The sequence below is a fragment of the Merops nubicus genome, unplaced genomic scaffold (genome assembly GCF_000691845.1).
Source record: "Merops nubicus isolate BGI_N331 unplaced genomic scaffold, ASM69184v1 scaffold677, whole genome shotgun sequence".
NCBI lineage: Eukaryota > Metazoa > Chordata > Aves > Coraciiformes > Meropidae > Merops > Merops nubicus.
The window spans coordinates 19,171-39,850 of NW_008618079.1; the positions used below are offsets into that span (position 1 = coordinate 19,171).

At 37.2% G+C, this 20,680-nt stretch overlaps 1 protein-coding gene across 1 annotated transcript in view; it reads right to left on the reverse strand.

The window, feature by feature from the left end:
* Positions 1 to 20,680, reverse strand: part of COL19A1 (collagen, type XIX, alpha 1) — a 188,893-nt gene that overhangs the window by 10,044 nt on the left and 158,169 nt on the right. The window contains exons 33-44 of the mRNA XM_008943299.1: positions 18,465 to 18,518; positions 17,480 to 17,533; positions 15,371 to 15,415; positions 14,714 to 14,764; positions 14,582 to 14,626; positions 13,670 to 13,696; positions 12,495 to 12,548; positions 9,377 to 9,421; positions 7,163 to 7,207; positions 6,993 to 7,055; positions 5,333 to 5,368; positions 5,130 to 5,174 (exon numbers count right to left, since the gene is read on the reverse strand). Coding sequence (XP_008941547.1) covers positions 5,130 to 5,174; positions 5,333 to 5,368; positions 6,993 to 7,055; positions 7,163 to 7,207; positions 9,377 to 9,421; positions 12,495 to 12,548; positions 13,670 to 13,696; positions 14,582 to 14,626; positions 14,714 to 14,764; positions 15,371 to 15,415; positions 17,480 to 17,533; positions 18,465 to 18,518 — 564 coding nt within the window. The remainder of the gene's footprint in view (positions 1 to 5,129; positions 5,175 to 5,332; positions 5,369 to 6,992; positions 7,056 to 7,162; positions 7,208 to 9,376; positions 9,422 to 12,494; positions 12,549 to 13,669; positions 13,697 to 14,581; positions 14,627 to 14,713; positions 14,765 to 15,370; positions 15,416 to 17,479; positions 17,534 to 18,464; positions 18,519 to 20,680) is intronic.

A 20,680-nucleotide genomic window follows, 5' to 3' on the forward strand; every position in this document is an offset into this window, starting at 1 on the left:
TTTATTTCTACATGTACACAAAATTTCAGTAATCAAAGAAATAACAAATACACAAATGCATTTATAATGAGTGAATTCCTTACAAGCAAAATAAACTAAAGGTCAATGTCCTGGCCAGCAACATCTCTCATCATGGCTGAGATGGCATTTACATTTGTTTTACTTGTGAAGAATTAAATCTTTTAGAGTAACTTGATGTATTAGCTATTGGTTGACTGCACTGGAGCTGGGGAGCAGAGTGCCACAAGTCACACATCCAGATTGTTAATGAACAGCTGGTAGGTCTTAGAGGTCACTGACTGCCCTTGCTGTATCACTTAAGTTAATGTTAGGTATCATAGGCAGCAAAGAACACCAAGAATTGCCTACAGCATTGCTAGATGAATCCAGAATCTGCATTCATGAGGGAAGAATGAATGGAACTAATTGTATTCTTAATCTACAGCAAGTGCTGGTAAACTGTATTCAGGTCACTGACTAACAAACCAGTGAAAGTGTAGTTATATTCTTAAGTCATATTTATAGGACATGTAAAGATTGAAAAAGAGAAGATTAAAACAGAAAGGTAAGGATGCAAGTAGGAGGTTGTATAACATTTTTATCACTTATCTGTCCTCCAATCTGTATGATTTCCAGTGAGTTAGAGCTTATTACTGAATATAACTAAGTCTCACTACAAAGACGTAACCTGCGACTTTTTACTGCATTAACTGAAATCACAATGCATTCCCAGCTGGAATTTGAATTGCCTTCAATAACAGTGCAGAGCTTTTGAACTCTGAAAGTCTATCATGGGAAAAAAAACCCAAACAAACCTTGAAATCTGAGACTTCATCATCTCACACCTATAACAGTGGTGGGTTGACCATGGCTGCCTGCCAGCTACCCACCCAGCCACTCTTTCACTCCCTCTCCTCAACAAGACAGGGAGAAAATGAGATTAAAAGCTTGTGAGTCATGGTAAGGACAGGGAGATCACTCACCAATTACTGTCAAGGGAAAACAGACTAAACTTGGGGAAGATTGATTTAATATATTGCAGTTTAGTAACAGAGCAGGATAAAGAGATCTTCCCTTCAAGTCACTCCTTTTCTTTCCAGGCTCAACTTCTCACTCTTCTACCTCTTTCCTCTGAGCAGTGCAGGAGGATGGGAAATGAGGGTTTCAGTCAGTCCTTAACACTTCATCTCTGATGTTTCTTTCTTCTCACATTCTTCTCCTGCTCCACCGTGGGGTCCTTTCATGAACTGCTCCAGAGTGAGTCGTTCCCGAGGGCTGTAGTGCTTCAGGAATGGACTGCTCCAGTGTGGGTCCCCCAGGGGACAGTTCCTGCCTGAAAACCTGCGCCTGTGTGGGCTCCTCTCCGTGTGCCACAGGTTCTGCCAGGAGCCTGCTCCAATGTGGGCCCTCTGTGGGCTGCAGTTTTCTTCAGGGCACATGCACCTGCTCCAGCAATGGAGAAGTGGATGGACTGCAGGTGTATATCTGCTCCACTGTTGTCCTTCATGGAGTGCAGAGGGACAGCTTGCCTCACCATGGTCTTCACCACAGGCTGCAGGGGACTCTCTGCTCAGGTGCATGAAGCACATCCTTCTTCACCTACTATAAGTCTGCATCGTTGTTTCTGTCAGGTTTTCTCACTCCTCTCTCCCACCTGTTGAGCACCATTTTTTAGCCCTTCTATCACACAGCCAGTACCAAAGTCACTTATGGGCTCAGCTTTGAAGAGCAGTGGGCATGTTGTGGAGCCAGCTGGAATTGGCTCTGTCCAACATGGGGGCAGCTCCTAGTGTCTTCTCACAGAGGTCACCTCTGCAGACCCTCTGTTACCAAAAACTTGCCACATAAACCAAATACAACCTTGCAAACTGGAAGCATGATCACATAGTCAGGAAAGTCAAAGTGACATGGAAAAAATCTCAGCATGATTATGTTTATTGTGTTTCTTTTAGAAGACCTATCCTGCCAACACTGCAGACATTTGATTTTCAGTTTTAGTTGCATTAATACTTTGGACAAAACTCTAAATATGCAGCATATGAATGGTTTGCAATAAACACCTGGCTAATCTGGCTATTCAGCAGAAAAAAAAGACAAAATATGATGTAATACCCAAAAGACACCTGTAACCCTTGTCAAAGACTCTCAGATTTTCAACAGTCAAAGGGAGTAGAAGAGGGAATGTATGTGCGTTGGGGCAACTGGAAGAGTAATGTTCTGATGGAAGGGGTGTACCTTCCTTTGCAGGTTTCTATAAATTTTAAGATTTCTAGGAAAAAGTGTTCTGTCCTCCATGCAACCATTATATCCCAATATATATATTGCAACACCTTGAGAAACTCAGGGCACAAGAAGGATTCTGACTGAGAAGCAGAACTTCTGTAGTCTGCAGGCAAGAGGCTCTTTCCTGGCTTTAAAGTTTTTGCATCCAACCTCCATCTCCTGCTTCACTCATAGCAACGTGAAACATTCTAAAATTGGAGAACAACTCCTGTTTTACTATGTTACTGCAAAATTTGAAAGAAGTATAGCCTTTAATATAATGTTTAGTGTAGTCACTTTTTTGAGGTTGAAGTTCAGTATAGGGAGCCACAGACCACATAATTTTGTCTGATAGCACTTTCAAGTAAGACCTCACACACATGTATACATCTGCATATATAAAAAAAGATGTCTGAAGATTACTATACTTATAATAACCCTTTATTAAAAACATATTTAAGGCATAAATATACATAAATAATTTCTCAAGTGTAAAACCTTATAGAGTAAATAGAGATAGCTATTTTACTAGAAATAAAAAAAAACAGAGGTTTCTTTAAGACCATGGTGCTATGGCATTGAGAAGCTGATCCCAGAATTGAATTTCTTCTAAATGAGTCCCATGTTACAGGCTGCCAAGGTGTAGGAGTCAGATCAATCACTACAGCCACTTTTCAAACAAGCACATTTATAACTGCCTCCAGTGTTTTCTTTGTGTTTGGAAGAAACTCCTTGTAAAAATTCATAAAACTAGGTCATATCTTCCTCCAGATTCCTCTTTAAAATCTCATTCACTATAAAGTGCACAAAAAACAGAGTAGGACATTTGCCTTTTGCAATATGGCTACAGTGCTGATTTATCCAGTCCCTTTCTAGTATTCTCCAATTTCTTGCATTTAATCTTGTACTAAATTCTGTGCAGAAGAAACTATTGTTTTGCCTGGGTTTCTACAAGCTCTACTCCAGTGTGCTCCTGGTTTGTGACCAAGGTATGCAGACAATAGCAATAAATAAGCCAGTCACCATGACTTTAATCAAATGTCACTCAATTTATAAAGTAGGAATAACATCAGTGTTTTCTCACTCAGAGGATGTGCAAGATTATTTCAGCCCAGGCGACCTCTTCCTTTTTTAAGTAGATTCTACAAGGATATACTTAGACGTGAAAACCTCAAGAGTTTTATTTCACCCTTCCAATTTTGATACTTCTCTTTCTCTAATTGAAGTGGCTGGTCTCAAACTGAAGGAATGCACTGTACATCAGTAATAATAATGGTTGCAGGCAAATCTTAATTTGTGTTAATTTTCTGTGATCACTGCAATCTCTCTCACAGATGCAGTTCTGTAATACCTGATCCAGAGCAAAAGAAAAAAATCTGCTCCAACTCCCCCACTCATCTCTTATCTGAGATGCGGACTTCTGCTGTGTATTTCAGTGTTATTTCTTAGACAGATCTCCCCTTGTTTTCATCAAACCTTTCCTTTTCCTGCAGAATTATAAGGGACAACTGAAAGCTTTCTGAAAACTGTATTCAGATACTGCATTGGCCATACTTGTAACTTACCTCTTATAAAAGGTTGTGAGAGATTTTGATTATCACTTGAGACAAAAATACTTCCGATAATTGATTTATTTTTTAACATGTATCTCTATATTTTGGTTGCATATATGTGTGTGCACATATATTTATTTTACTCTGTACATAGAGAGCTAGATTGTGACATGTTTGTCAGTGATCTCAGATATGGGAGCAGATTCAGGCATCTGTTATGTCTCTGAAAGCAAGTATATATCCATATTTACATCTATAGCTCCCAGGTACCTGTGTATGTTTATGTACTCTGTCCCCAATGAGAGTGGAAAAAATACACCCTGTCCTCTTACCATGGAGCTTCCCAGACTTCACTCTGATGAAGCACGCTAAGGCTGTGTCTCTGTCTCTCAGAGCCTTTCTCAACATCCTCCTCCCTGTCAGTCTACTCCAAGGTCATGCACTTGCAGGTCCAGCCTCCTTTCTGGTTGTATGTGCACGATACTATTTGCAGGGCATTCAGAGAGGTTAACACTGAGAAGGTCAAAGCTGAGTGGTGCAGCCACAGTAGGTGGTACAGTAGAGAAGGCTCTTACATTTTCTTTGCGTACTTAAAGGCAGAAATCAAACATTGCAAGCTGTTAACTTTTGCAAGGCATAATTACTGTAATAAAGGTTAAAATCTGATGTTTCCTCAGTGTCATGAAGCAGCACTTCCTTTTCCAAATTACACAGCGAAGTGTTTTATGATTTATCAAGTAAATGCATCTATGGGATTAGGACATCAGGGCTTTAGTATTATTATGACATGAGCAGGGTATGCACAAGGGTTTTCTTTGTTCTTGCAAAATAAAGATCATCTCTCACCTTCCGCAAGGATTCCTGTCCATCATAAACAGAATTGTCGAAACATTTTGGGAAGCAGTAAGGTATTACACTGGCACTCCTGCTGCCTAAGCGTAACAAGCTTGTTTTATATAAAACGTGATTTGTGTTTGTGATATACCAGGATCCCAGGGATGATGATGGGGCAAGGTTTACAGCTCTTGCAAAGTCTGACAGCCTCACAACAGGATTAGCTACTTTCCAATTTTCAACCTATTCATCAGTTTACACTGTCTAGGGCAACTGTGTTAGAAAGTCTATAAAATGTGATTTTCCTCTAAATGCAGAAGCCAGCTTGATGCTAACTTACAGTGGTGTCTAGGACTAAAACTCTTAGAGACTGCTTGAAGCTCAGAGAATTAATTTCTTGGTTTTGCCTGTAAAATATATGTTGATGAGGTGCTTAGATGCTCAGTAAAAAGAAAAAAGCTATTAAAACAAGGGACTTACACGTTCTCCTTTGGGTCCTCGGTCTCCTGGTCTCCCCACAGCACCCTGAAAAAATGTTTTTTGAAAAAGGATAAACATATCACTCAAAGGCTTTTTTTTATACATTCATCTGTTAGCAGAAGTGAAAGCAACTGTCTAGGACTGACTGCTATGGTATCTGTGAAGAATAAAACACACTAGTATGTCAAAGGATGTTTCCCTACCGGAGGACCTGGCAATCCATCCTTTCCATTGATTCCCTATGAAAAAAAAAAAAAAAAATTAATAAGTATGCTTATGTACATATGTTTTAACAATATCAAGGGTAAAGCTCAGTTTTCAGTGTTGGTATCAGTACATATTCTGAAGCTGCAGAGGCAAGTTTTTGTGACTGCAGTGTAGAAATACTTGCCAATGGCCTTGAGATGTGAAATAACAGAGCTCAGAGCGATAGTGAACTGCAAGCACACTAAATTTGAGCCGAGAGCAAAGTGGAAAAAATCTTTGGCATCAAGATATACATCAACTTTAATGATCACACAACTTTAAATGCCAAGTTATATTGAAATTGTGAAAATGTGGAATATGGACCTATACATGCAGTTTTCCAGTCCCAGCTAGTCATTATACAACCACAGAAGAGATTTCGTTTATTCTAGATATTGGCTTGATGCACTATCCCTCTTAATAGTAAGTGGCCAGATCCATTAATTGGTCCTAAAGACTTATGCCACAGCACAGCTTCAGCCTCCTGGGCTAACCATATTTCTTTCCTAAAAGAGAGTGGTCTCATTCATGCCGCCTGCTAGAAACAGTCCCAGGCTCACGTTATGCCCCGAACTGTAATGTGATATTTTCTGGCAGTCCTGGTTAGCAGGGGGCAAAATAACATCTGAGAGTATGTTAACAGTTGCACAATGTCAGATAACTGCAAGTCAAATGCTCTGGCGTTCTTTATTAGGAAATTATACATATATATTGATATGGATCTAAATATATATTAGAAAATATATACACATATGGATCTGCATATGCAGCAAAATCAGTGCTATGTCACTGAGTGAGAAAGAAGGACTTGCATGAGCAAAACCACCAGGAATATTTCCTTCCCTCTCATGCTGCAAAGTGAAGTTCTGCACAGATCTTGGCACCTTGGGCAAATCTGCTGCAGAAGTTACAGGAACTGTCTCTTCTTTCAAGATAGAAGTGCAACGTGGAGACGTGCTGACAAACTGAAATGGTCTGCTTCTTATGCTTGTCCCCAAAACATCAAGCGTCAGGGGAGATAATGAGTTCTGTGCTATTCTAGCTGAACCACTTCCAGAATACAAACTAGAGTTGTTTTAAAACAGCTCAGGCAGTGCTGACTACACTCACTGCTGTCTGACTTTTATTAAATAAAGAGGTCAGGTCAGACATATCCTAAGTGAACAGTAAATGCTTCAGCTGCAGTGCAGCATCACCTGTATACAGAAGAGCTATAAAGTTTGTTCAGTCATGAAGCACATGCTTCTCTATCAAAACTGAAATCAAGTATATAGTGTCACTCCATCCTTTATAGATTGTGTTGAGTATCTGGGTTATATTCTCCTTCTGAAAAAATATGAGATATGATATGATCCTTATGATACGAAAATATGATCCTTCATGTCAATAGGATCCAAAGCACCCTTGTAAGACCTTTAAAAGGCAACATCTCAGTAACTTTGACTTTAAAACATCACAATACCAGGAATTCTTGATTGGATGTTTACTATTGAGTGCTGTAGCTCTGAGTGTTCTTCAGATGTTACCTAGACTAACACAAAGCAGGATGTAATTGATATACTAAGATCCATCTTTTTGTAATGAACATATATAAAAATACAGTATAAAATTGCTTACTGGTTTTCCTTGTGGTCCTTCTGGCCCAGGGAAGCCTATATCTCCTATAGGTCCTCTTTCACCCTGAGAAAGAAGAAAAAAGATGTATAACCTGCATGCAATATCTTGCATTCAATGTTTGAAATATTTATGTACTATTGTAAGAGTCCAGAATTCAAATCTGCACTTACAGGTTCCCCTGGCATCCCTGGGGACCCGGGAGATCCTGGCTTTCCCTGCAAAAAGAGAACATTACAAATTCTAATTACTAGAAAGCCAAACAATTTCTCTTACATCAAAAAATAAGAAAAAAATATATATTTCAGTGAAATATTAATGTTAGTGCTTATTAAATATTTTAAAAGAAGAAATATTTTACCAGATTTGAAAAAATATTTGTGTCATGTTAATCTGACTGTTTGGTACAACATAACTCAACCACTTCATCTTCTTTACTCTTTCTGAATACTGAGACAATATTTTCGTGAAATTTTCCTGTACAACACCATGATTTCCTTCTTGAGAAGTCATAGTCAGATCAAAGTTTATCACTATATATGTGAAATCAAGATTTTTTCCCTTCAGATACTTCCTACTCCTGACTTTTCTAAAACTGAGTTTATTACTGACTTAATACCTTTTTCAAATTTTCTTCATGCTCTTTTTGGGCCACTTTTATGATTGTTTTACGTTCAGCCTGACAGAGTTCACAATCCTTTGTCATCTCATCATTTACATGGTGATTTTAAATGTTTTTTTATTGTTTAAAATGAAGCCTTGCCTTTAAAAACCTACCTGGTTCAGCCCCAGACAAGAATCTATGACCCTGAAACTACATTTCCTGGAAATTTCGTTAGGTCAGATCTTCAGCTGACTTGTATAAGTGAGGGATCTAACACATCAACACCAGTTACAACTTCAGGAACAACAGGATGGAGGGTTCATGCTGAGGAAATAGTAATTGGTGGCAATTCTTGCAGAATCTCTGTCCAAGTTTCCCCGATGATCCTGCTTAGCAAAAAGCCAAAGCTAAAAAGAGAGGTTTATATTCCCAAATAGGAAAAAGGGTCTACCAGGGAATAATGTTGGGCAAGGAAGACAAATTCTCTTCCAGTAAGATATGTGGATGTGTTTCAAAAATGCTTCCTGGACTACTAAAAAATCTTGTCTCTCATACATCTGTTAATCGAAACTGCTTAGCATAAAATGTTGAAGCAAATAGTTTATTTCAGTGGATTTTATTAGAATTAAACGTAATCAACAGAATGCAACTCCATCAGTCACAAAGCAAATTCATTAAATACTTCATATTCAACTAGAAGAGAGAGCAACAAGAATAAAACTTGGAAAATATCTAGTGGAATTGGAATACACAGGAAATGAATAGTTGTGACCATCCTAAAGGGCTACTGCATTACTGATTCACAGTGTGAAATGTATTTCAGAGCTACAAACTTTGAAACTCTTGCATGAATAGAAATATTTCTATTTTCCCCTTACATGTGCAATATCACCTTGTTTTAGGAGAACTTAACTAATTTAGTTAAGTTTTTAATTTAAGCTATTTAAACTGATGTCCCCTCTTGGAACTCACAGTAAATAGACTCAATCAGTGGCTAATGGAATTGGGAGTGCATAGGCACAAACTTCTCTTTATTTCATGAAACACGTATTCATAATTGGAAAACAGCTCCTGAATGGATTGGTAGCTGCCCAAATTTAATAATAAATGTATTTGCATATAAATAGCTCCATATTGCTTCCTGAAATATGGATAAACTTTTTTATTAAACTGTGAATGCAATCTAAAGAAAAGTTGTCTTCATTTCCTTTAGGAACACAAACGCATAATTAGAATTTCAATTTATCATTAGTTACATTTACTTTCACCTACAACAAAGCTTCTGGATGACTTTCAGAAGCTTCCCTGAATACTACATATAAATAGCTGACAAAGCATTCCCCTAAAGCAACTGTCTCATTGACTTGATATGCAGATCCTGGTGGACTGCATTAACTAATGTTCATCATTTTTCTTTGTGGTGGAAAGATGCTCAGAAATTTGTGCATGCCCAGGAACACAGAAAATGTCTTTATCTATATTAAACTGAGGCAATGAGAAGAATCTCATATGCTTTCTTAAACTAAGCATATGCAGCCCCAAATTCCAGCTTTATCATGTATTCACACCACTTCCTCCTGTCATTTTAATACTAATACGAACCCTCAGTCGTATTAAAAATCTAATATCTTTAGGAAAAACACAAGATTTTCATACCTGCCTATAAAGTATTAGCCAAGCGCAGGCGTTCCATGAACAGTGATTAAGGCAACAGCTCAACACCTTGCTTGACCTCTTTTATCAGCTTCTAACAAACTGAGTTTTCATTAATGAATATACGTACCGGTGTTCCCGCCACTCCTGGTGTGCCAGCTGGTCCACGGTCACCCTGAAGAAATGATAAATCTGTACTTAAATCGTAACATGCAAAGCAGAATGTTTTGTCAATTCCCATTAAAACCTGAGGAAGGATTATTCAGTGAACTGGAAGTGAGGACAAGAACCAGGGTCTGCTAGATGCTAATATTTATCTCTGCCACTGACTCGTTTTACAGACTTAAGCAAGTAACTTAAATCCTTTGTTGAGGTTCTCTTGTATAATATTGTAATTTCCATGCTATCCCTTATACTGTGCTTGAGGCCTTCCTTGAAAAGGGATAAAAAAGTCCCTAACCTATCACTAGTTTTCCAAATAGTTATTATTTGTGGTCAGGACAATAACCAAAATTCACATAGCATAATTCACTATCATATCAACATCCCTGTATTTCAGATGTGTCGTTCAAGGAAGTTTTTGCCCTCTGGCTACCCACTCATCCATTTGCTGCAAGTCAACATCCTTGATTTGCTTGTACCATGGTCCTTTCATGGCAAAGTTTCTCTTTTTAGCCTACAGCCACCTTCATTTATGCTTTAAGCTAAGACAATGGCTTTTGTGCTAGAACTGATGAGTTATGGGCACAAATTCATCTTTCTCTCTTGAGAGGACTATAACCCAAAACAGACGAATGGAGCTCACCAGTGGTAAAAATTCTACACAGCAAGATTTGCCCTAACTTACTGCTGACACGCATTAGTCCGTAACACTACGCTCTGCTAGTCTAACAGCTAAAAAGTAAGAAAAAATATCAGGCTCCTAGTTCCTATAGTCATGTCAGAAAATCCCTGGTGCAATTAAAACTATACTAAGAATTGAGCATTTTTGTGAGCAGAACTTATGTTACCTGGAGCTGTTTTACGAAAGCTCTACCAACACAGCTACAGCCATATTCTGTTGTGCAGAAGAGCTCCAGGGGATGTTGGGATTTCTGGTTTCTGTTCTTATACCTAATGCTCTTTTGTCTCATTCTCATCATTTTGTTCAGGTAGTGCAATGATAATGCTGGTAACTAGAAACACTTAACTCCAATACACAAAGTGAGACAGCCGACAAGTTCAATGTCCGACCTTGCGTCTCAAGGGAGCAGCTTATTTGCAGGCCACAAGGCTAAGACAAGTAATTTAATGCAAGTTCATACCTCAGGGAGGAAGACAACATGTACCTCAGGAACACCTGAGCGCTAGGTACCTGTAGCAGAGCATACTGGCTGCAGCCCTGCACTCTGGCCCTGTGGCTATTCTGGACCCAGAACTTGTATTGTGGTGTTTTCCCTATATGCTGTGTGTGACAGTGAAGTTAGAAAGTCCTAATTCTTCCCTTGCAACATTTGCTTCTTTTAAGGTTTATTCTGGTCCTTTCAGCAATGTGGTTCACAGCATTAGCTGCACAAACCACTGTGTCAGCACAGCTGAGGGAAGGGACATTTTACCCCAAGGATGCAAAGTTCTTAAGCCAGCTGATGAAATTACCATGAAATTACAGCCAACATTGTCTGTGGAAGATGGCATTCTGTACCTAATAGCTCTAAATTAAAAACCAGCAGGCACTATACTGCTGGGACTGGCAGGCAGACCCTTGGATTCTGTTCATTTATTTCCTCTAGAAGTGTGGAATCTTGACCCAATTTAGTTTGGGAAAGTGCCAAACAGCCAATTAGCTTGTTTATACGATCTGCTCCATTGCTTATTCCCTTTATTTAATTCTTGCCTCCACTTTGTGTCAGTTGGACCTGTAGTATCTCCCTGTTTGTTCAATTTGAAATCAGACTAGTCTTTAATCGCTTGTACCTTGTAGTCTTCCAGAGCAAGAATCACCTCATCTAATTTAAACATCTAGTGTAGACACCTACCTTAGCTCTTGCAACTCCCTGCTCTCTGCACAAGTAGAAGTAATGCACAGTGATATTGGGAGAGATTTCAATTTATATTGCTTTTTCATGAAAAATAAGTTTCAGTAAATGATGCTTGTATGAAGCCATTGAATAACAGGTAATTCAAAAAGCTGAATAAATGTTCAATTTTCAAAAAAAGTTACTCTTTTTGTCTTCTTAAATTCAGAAGATATGGGCAAAAATCAAACTTTACACTGACAGAAAACACAGATTTACAGATTTTTTTCATTCCTCTGATGAATTTTTTGTACTTTGTCATATCTAGAAATGAATACCAAAAAGCTAGAACATGGTAGCATTTCATAACAAGATTTTCTCTAAATTCGTAGCAGCCCCCACAATTAGTAAGTAGAATTCTGAAACATGCCACCAGCTGAAGGAAAGGATCATTTCCTAGCACTGTACTGCAGACTACTTGAACTACCCAAAGGAGCTGGAGAATATGATAGGGTCTGGGGTGTGCCTTGGTGGTGTCATACACGCTGTACAAAGTGCAAGAAAAGCAAATCAGAAAGAAGTGGCCTTTTCAGAATAATGAGCAACAGTCTGACAAAAGAGATTTTTTCTTGCTTTGGAACAAGATGCAACACAATAGAAACTGTAGAGCACCAGTCTCTCCCTCTATTTTTAACCTTTTATATAATCTTACTCTTCTAATATGTTTTTACATTCATCTCAAATAGCCTTTTTTAAAATACGGAAGTCTTGCATGCGCTAGGCCTAGACTTGTCCAGGTACAACTATCTCTTCAGATCTGTAGCTATGCCATAAGTCTGAGAACAAAACAGACAGACTGTAAACAGGAGCTGATGTTCAACAGAGAATAAGAACTAATGACCCTAATTAGATACACGTTAACTATATTACTACCAAGTAATACAGTTATATGTAGTATATACTCTATATAACTGTAAATATATATGGTATATATATAACTTGATGGAATGCTAGTATAAATAATACAACAAAAAAATACAATACTTCCTACACACAATTTTCCATTTTCAGAAAATGAAATTTTATGTTGGGGGAACAGATCCACAGTGAAGCTAAAGAAGGAAATACAGATAAGTGTGCAAATATTTTTCACTCAGAAACATTAACTTACACAAAAAAAATTCTAACAAGGTTTCAAAAAACATTTAGCCGCATATGACTGCCACGAAGAAGCCTTATTTTTAAGAGTCATACCTTTTCCCCTGGGAGTCCTTCCAGTCCTGGTAAACCCATTGGTCCTGGGTCGCCCTGATTTTTTGAGTATTTTTTTTAATTTAAAAAGGATTACAAACATTAGAATTTCTGTACTCTACACGAGAAACATCAAACAGCAAGCAACAGTAGATTATTTAACTTGAGCTTAGTAAAACAGCTAACCAGTTATTAGGTAAAGAGATTTTAGAATGACCTATTTTAGTGATCTACAAGTTAAGCTTTTCCCAGAGACATTGTATGAATATTTGGATCAATGGAGAATGTAAACCAGAAGAATCCCCTCCAGTGCTCCTACAAGACAAGGTCAGCTCAAAGCACCTCCAGGTAGTAGAGGCCTAGGCTGTAAGACTGTGCTGTCAACCAGAGAACCAACCTCCAAGCAATTCTGTGCTCTGTTCCCTAGACAAAGCTTACTCTGTAGCCAGGGACGCACAGACTAGGGCCCTGTATAGCCATTCAAGTTTCAAAGAGAAACATTCTCCACTGGAGAAGTCTGTTTTATGTGTAGAGTTCTTTTTCTTTTTTTAAATGGAAGCGATAACTTAAATAATATTTTTTAAAGAATATCCACATGAAAAGGACATAATGCAGTGCTTAAGGGAATAATAATTTTAAAAAAGTTAAATAGATTTGCTTTTGAATGTCAAAATGCATAATTGGAAGGTATAGTGGTTCCCGTGATCATCATCATCTTGCTCACCAGAAGCAACATGATCATACTTGCTGTCATGCCATTTCCAAAGAAAACATCAATTTCTAGTTGTTACTAGCTTGCATGATGAAGCATACTGTCCCTCCTCCCTTATCGCTTTCAAACTTAACATTGAGAATAATCTAATAGCTCTTAAGTTATTTTCTACCTTTATTTCACAATCCCTGTTCTTAGATATATCCAGGGACAGCTCATCAGAGATGAATCCACAAGCAGTTAATATTATATTCAGTCATTCATTACATTATAATTTAGAACTATTTACCAGAAGTCGCAAAATTCGCAAGCATGGAACTTAAAAAGGCTTTTTCAGATGTATTGATTCTGCAGGAGGTAAGCTACCTGCCAAAGAATGTTAATGGATTCTTCCACCGTTGTGATTAGAATCATGTGTTGAACTACTTGGGGAATTCTTTATCATGACGAAAAAATACATACATACCACTGTGCCAGGATCTCCTTTTGGACCCTGCAAAGAAATAAATATGTGGAAAAACATTTTAAAAAGAATAGGCTTACACAATAAGTTGATTTTTTTTTTTTTTGTATAACTGCATTACGAGTATCCTCTGCTAACGCAGAGCATTTAGTACTATGTCCAGCCCTCTCAGATGATTAATTTATTACAAAATCTTAGTAAAAATTTTAATTTGTTTTGCTCTTCCAGAATACAGAGAATGACAGGTCTGCTTTCTGGTGCCAGCCTGTGACTACAAATGGCACATAGTGTAAGGACAAAGTCCTCACTAATGGCTACAACAATTTTATGGGGTTATCAAAATGACAGTCATGTTTAAACACCAGAACTTGCCTATGACACTAATAAGAAGGAGGACCTAAGTAAGCGCACAGCATCTTTGGCTCCCCAGAACCAAAGCAACAGTGTCCAGCTGCAATGAGGTCCATCTGCACTCTGCAGCCTGGAAACACCATCCCTGCATTACTGCCACAACATAACCATTGGTTTTACACGTTTTTCTGCACTGTAGCTACCATGCAGTAAATCAGTGACAGATCTGAGATCAAAATTCATGAGCTTCGAATTTCCAGCACCAAATTTAATCCATTACAAAACTATGCCATCACCAAGTATAAATACTATATTACACATTAAGATATTTGGATACTAAAGAGTCCAATACCAGATTATGTATCTTTTTGCAGCCTTTACTTGCTAAGGTGAAACACATCTAAATTTAACGCTTAAATTTACTCCATACCAATCGTATCCTATTTTTTTCTACCTGTCACATATAAAAGCAAATTTCATGCCAATTCCATGCATGCAACTAACCAACTGCTCTGCTACAATGTTAATTAACTATCAGAAATTATGTTGCTGGTTAATACTTACTGGAGGTCCTGGTGGACCTGGATAACTAGCGACACTCACACCTCCCTGTAACAGCAAGTTTAAAAGTTGAGCTGGGCCAAAAATAGGTGGTGATTGAAAAAACACAACCCCAAAACAGTATAAGAGAAATACCTGGAGTTTATATAAGCTGCTCATTCCATTTCTTTCATTGTAAGGCATACCCTTTAAAACATAAAACCCAAGTAAGTGTCACAACTATCAATCATAAAGGTAGAACTCTTGCTCTGTTCAAGCCCCATCACTCGGCAACACTGTGGTGGCATTTTAGTTCTCTATTAATTTTTCAAAGACACCAGACATTTCAGCAAGTATATAAGATACATACTAATGCAGATTGTGATTTTTTTTTTAAAATTATGAACCCAGAAACCTGTAAATGTCAATGTACATTACATTTTGATATTTATTATTCTATAGTTCTCCAGAATTAATTTTGTATTAGGTACTACTCCTATTAATTTGCAGTCGAGTGAGTGTCATGGGCTTTCTCTTATGTTCCTTGAGTTCCCTGATCCCAAGTACTCAAGCTGCCTAAATTACTTTAATAACATTGGACACCAAGGTTCTCATCTGATCAGGTTTCTAGGATGGCTTTAGAAACAAATCACAAGGAAAACAAGGAATACAGAAATCTTCTGCAAAATGACATTGTTGTCTTCCTGAGCTATTAAGACATATTAGATTGACAGTCAATTATTTATATTACATTTTACTCACAGGTATATTGTTCCTAATATAGCATTCAAAATATAAAACAAAATGTCTCACCGGAGGCCCAGGTGGTCCAGGTTTCCCAGGAGAACCTTCACTACCCTAGTATGGCAAGAGATTCACATAACTCATTTACTGTAACTGATATCAGGGTCTATTCCATACCCAAGCAATGATGACCATAATGACAATAAGTAAGAGACACAGTCATTATAAACAGGTTATAGAAAAAAATTCTTCTGCCCAGCACTTGCTTAAGCTTTAGACAAGTTATTAATCACTACTTCATATTAGCTTTTTATTTTGTTAGTTATTTGATATTTTATATGTAGTAACTTCCTTGTGGCAAAACAGTAGTAGCAACCTGGGTTGTCAAACACTTCATATATACCAAGAGGCAGAGGGGAAAAAATAAAATGGTAATATCAAATTGTAATCAATTAGCAGATAAAACTCAACATTCATTCTATGCTTTGTATATCATTTTGCAAAGGCCAGTCCTCAGCTGATCATTCCCAGGTAAAGAAGGGCTACAGTTTCAGAAGTTCAGTTTATTTAGACACACATTGAATAAAAATAAAGATATTCCTAATGAAGAAATATAATTAATATCTTTTTTTGTTTTCACTGTAAAACATTAATCTGTGGTTACCTGTATGTGTAGATGTTTCTGTTGATGTGCACTGAATTGCTTATATTAAAAAAAACAAAGCTTTTGGATTTTTGCCCCAGCAGAATGGTTGGGTCTCTGGACAGTGTAGAGTTACAAAGGTTTCAACATCAAATCTCTCAAACAAGATTTTTTTCAAAATCTCATCACTACAATTCAGTTAAAAACTCTGCATAATTTGGAACAGGTCAGCCAGAATTTTTTAGTGTCTTTGCTGGATCTTATTAAACATGTCAGTGAGACACTTAAGGTGCATATTTAAAATTAGTAAGGTGGCAAAAGTCAAGCTAAATGTTCAATGACAATAATTAGCTCACCAGAAAAATACAATTATAATTAAATATTTATACTAGGATAATTTCCAGATAGTCCTGCTAATTGATAGAAACTGTCAGATTCCAGAGTGATTTGGAATACTTCCTAGGGGATAAAAGTACTATACTTTAGAAACCATATTAAATGATAATTTCTCAAACACGTTCCCCAGATGAAGGAAGGAGGAGGAAAAGACTCTGGCTGTATTTCAGTTTCCTTCACTGCTCTTTTGCCCGTTTTGATCAGTGAGACACTAGTTATAGAGACACAGCTTCTCATTCCCACCTATGTGTGAATTGTAACCAAGGAACTAACAAAGACTTCTGTTTTGCATTCACTTACATAAAAAGGAAATAACTGGTAAATTTCCGCTACTTATGGTCTTTAAGGAGACAGTTTTCAATCCGTTTTTAGACTGAAATAATTTCAGAGCTTTACAAAATAGTTTCCTTTCTTACTCATACCAGAGTCAAGGTTTTGTAGATTATTTGTAGGATCACACTCCAGGCTAAAGCCAAAAAAACCTGCAGAAATGTCTATTCATATACAAAATGGAGAACTTGCCACAGAAAGTATTTTGCAGCAAACTAAGTTTGTGTCTGCTGCATTTCACTGATCTGAAGTGCCCAAGAAACAGATTTGATTTGTTAGGTATAATGGATAATATTGAGTGCCTAATAAAAAAGCATATAAAACACTGATAAAGAGCAGTGCTCTAACTGTGTAAATTAAGTACAAAGGAAGCTTATATATTTTTGCAGAATAACTTGTACTCCATAACTTTCAGTACTTGTGAAGCACTTTTAAAGCATGCAATCACTTTTGTCTAAAATATTGGCAAAAGAATGAAAAGCCAAGGTAAGCAGTAACTTCGCAAACAAATAGTATTTCGCAAACATATTCTCACTTTCCTAAATTGTAGATAATATGTGATATTTAGAGAACAATCTTGGCAACTTTCATACAGCAGAAGGGCAATGCTTCAAAATATAAGCCTGTATATATGTAATTGTTAGAGGAAAGTACTTGCATTAAGACACAAAACTTAATTTGAAAATGTACATCAAGTCCTTGTTTGCACTCTATATTAAAAAAAAATAAAAACAAACCCCAAAACATAGGAGTGCAATGGGATTGCAAAACCTTCACAGATCTTTACCAAGACTAAAAAGAAGGAATACCTTTTCGCCTTTTGACCCTGCTGGACCAGGATGTCCAGGTCTTCCTGTGGCTCCCTGCATGACACAGGACCGGTTTACGGTTAGTTAAGAAACAATGAAGTACAGCAACTTTGCACTGCAGCTTAGCTTTTAAAACTTGTACTTTTTGAAGGTTATTTAAACCTAATTATGCTTCTTCTCCAGGTTTCAATATTTCTCTTCTGTTTGATACAACAGCTGTGTCCTTCTGATAAGCCCTTTGAAGGGTAAAACTTGTGTTTGTGGTTGAATTTTCACCTTGGCAGACTAAATGCACTGACCTTAACTGGCATTTCTTGACACTACGAATCATGCTTTACTGCTAAAATGCCAATTTACATATTTCACATTAAAATTCCTAAATGTGTTACAAATTTTAAAGAAGGGACGCATTAGTGCTGTCAGCAGCCTAGGAATGAATAATGATCCCATTCACTATGTAGAAAATAAAATTTAAAAAATTTCCAAGAGGAGTTTTCCCAGAAATACCAACATTTTTAGTGACATTTTTTCAGTGACTTTAAATATTGTCAGCTTATTCTCATTTTTTTTTTTTTTTTTGTTGTGAAACCAAGTGACTACTTGGTTTCAGCATCAAATGTTTTCAGAATGTTTAGCTGGAATTATTTTTAGATTTTTATTACTAACATTATTACTGTAACTTGGGTACAAATAGAGAATTAACTGTAAGTTTGCACATCATAAATCCTATAACCTCACAGAGTCTCTTGAAATGCCAAAAATCCAAACCCATTTAAGTTACATAAACTTTGAGCTGAGACAATGACAGTATTTTCAGTAACACCAACTCACAACATAGTTTATTAGAGACCGTATGGGTAAGATTTTATTACTCTCTTAAAAGCTAAAAGAAAGGACAAAGAAACTAAGAAGAAGAAGTTGTCCTAGACAGTTATAGCAGCCTCTGCAGAGACAGATTAGATTACAGGTGACACCACAGACTTACAGATGGTCCACTGGGTCCTGGTATGCCCGGCAGTCCAGGAGCACCTTGGAGGCCCTGGAAATTAGAAGAGTGTATGTCTTTTGCCTCTTGCACTTATACCTCAACACCTACTTATATTCAGCAGTATTATAACCATATTAAAGCACATTTTCATTTAAAAGGTTAACATTATTTTTAGGAATTAAAAAAACCCTCACAATGTAGGGAAGAGACTATAATTGAATAAGGTTAGAGGAAAATTCTTGCTTGACTGATAACACTTGTCCTTCAACCTTTCACACTATTAGCTAATATCCTGTACATCATCTTATCTTCAGTTGTACTGATAAGAGCATCTGGCTTTCCCTCAGAGATTAATTTTCTATCACTAGAGGCTTTTTTTTTTTTTTTTTTGTTGAGAAGACAAAGAATAATATAATTGTTTGGGTTGGAAACACCTTTAAGATTATCAACTCAATATTACCTGATGCTATCTAAATTACTGATGCTTTCTGCCCGATCCTGATGCCAAACAAACATTTTTCTGTAATTCTTATTACTGGTGTTAGTAAAATCCCACCCTGAAAATAGGAACGAATTAAAAAGGAAGAGAGATAAGCTTCAACAGAGATTAAAGGGCTATTCAAAAGCACTTGGGAGGTAATGAGTATATTTCAAAGAGCTTCAGGTGAGCTTCTCAATCTCTCTTCCTATTCACATGCTAATCAAATCACAAAAATGAAAATAAATGCATTCTTCTAAAATTCGTAGATTTGTAAAGTTACTTTTAAGCTTTGCAAACTCTTATATACGTGTTTCTGAAAACAAATTCACTTGCCCACTCATAATGTCATAATCAAAAGCTGCTGCTAAACACTGAAAATATCAGAATTTAAGGCAGCTAATCAGCTGTTAAACAGTGAAGTGTGTGAATATCTAACTAACAAACACAGCACTCTACAGAATCAATAACAAAAATTTAGAATGAATTTACTTTGGGTCCTTTAAAAAAAACTAACTGCCAGTTATAATCTTGTCTTTCCCTTATTACCTTCTTAATTGCCTCTAATATCTCACTTGAGTCTCAGCAGTTAAACACTGTCTGAACTGTTGAAACCATTTTGCTAATGCCTCAGACTGCTAAGGTTGAATTGTAGAGGTACCCTACAGGGCACACAAAGGATGTGTTTCTTTCCCATTTACTTTAAGTAAAACTCTGCTTGGGCTACGCCTATAGGTTGCCCCATCATTTTGAGGTATACGTTCTAAATCCAACCTCAAGGGGCACTTGCTTTTAAGAAGCAGAGACATAATGAGCTCTATAGATCGTGTGAAAAGAAGAGGAAAACCAAGCATAATACTTTAGTTTAACAATCTGTTAAATTCTGGGGCAAAGTAGTAGTAGGGATACTATCCAATGAGTCTGCTGCATTTTTTTTTTCCCCTCCCTCATACAACTGTTTACTTTTGGAAGCCAAGGATCCTGATGAACACATTATTGTTCACAGTTTTGAATATTATTCTCATTCTACTACTGTTTCAAGATTCTTATTATATTATGGCCTTAGTGTCAAAGAAATGTAAAATGCTTATAAAGAATTACAAAATCCTCAGTCAATAAGCTCTGAAGTCCTGTTATATTTTCCAAGTGCTTTTTCCTGTAGCAGCCTCCCAAATTCCAAGAGAGTAATATGTATTTAACAGTGCCAGTTAAGTATTTTGGAATTTCGATGTGTTCACCAAATATTTTCTAACAGACTACTGATTTTAACTCCTTCAGTTGGCTAAGGTCATTAGAAAATTTATTTATTTACTCAGATTCATTTGCTTAATAGCATCTGCCTTTTTTTTTTTTTTTTTCCTGGCAGAGATTGCTCTTGAAACGTTAACTGCAAATATTTCAGCTTAAAATTAAAGCTGTAGCAGCTATTTTGGATTTGGCATCATGAGTCACATGGCTTTTTTTCCTGACTGAAATGCTGGGGTTTGAACCCCAAACCCGTGAATTAAGGTTGACATACGGGTGATTCCCACAGCCCTTCATACAGAGGTGGTGAGTTTGCCTTATAGCTTCCCCCCAGGGTGCGGCCGGCCCTGCAGGGAGAGCCAGAAGGGAAATGAGCCCCAGGGGTCCCGCAGTGAGTTGACAAAGGTCAGGTGTCTGCTTGGGGATAAAAGCTGGGACCACTTGCAGGGAGTCAGGAGGGTCTGTCTGTGGAGTGCACTCCCCAGAGCTT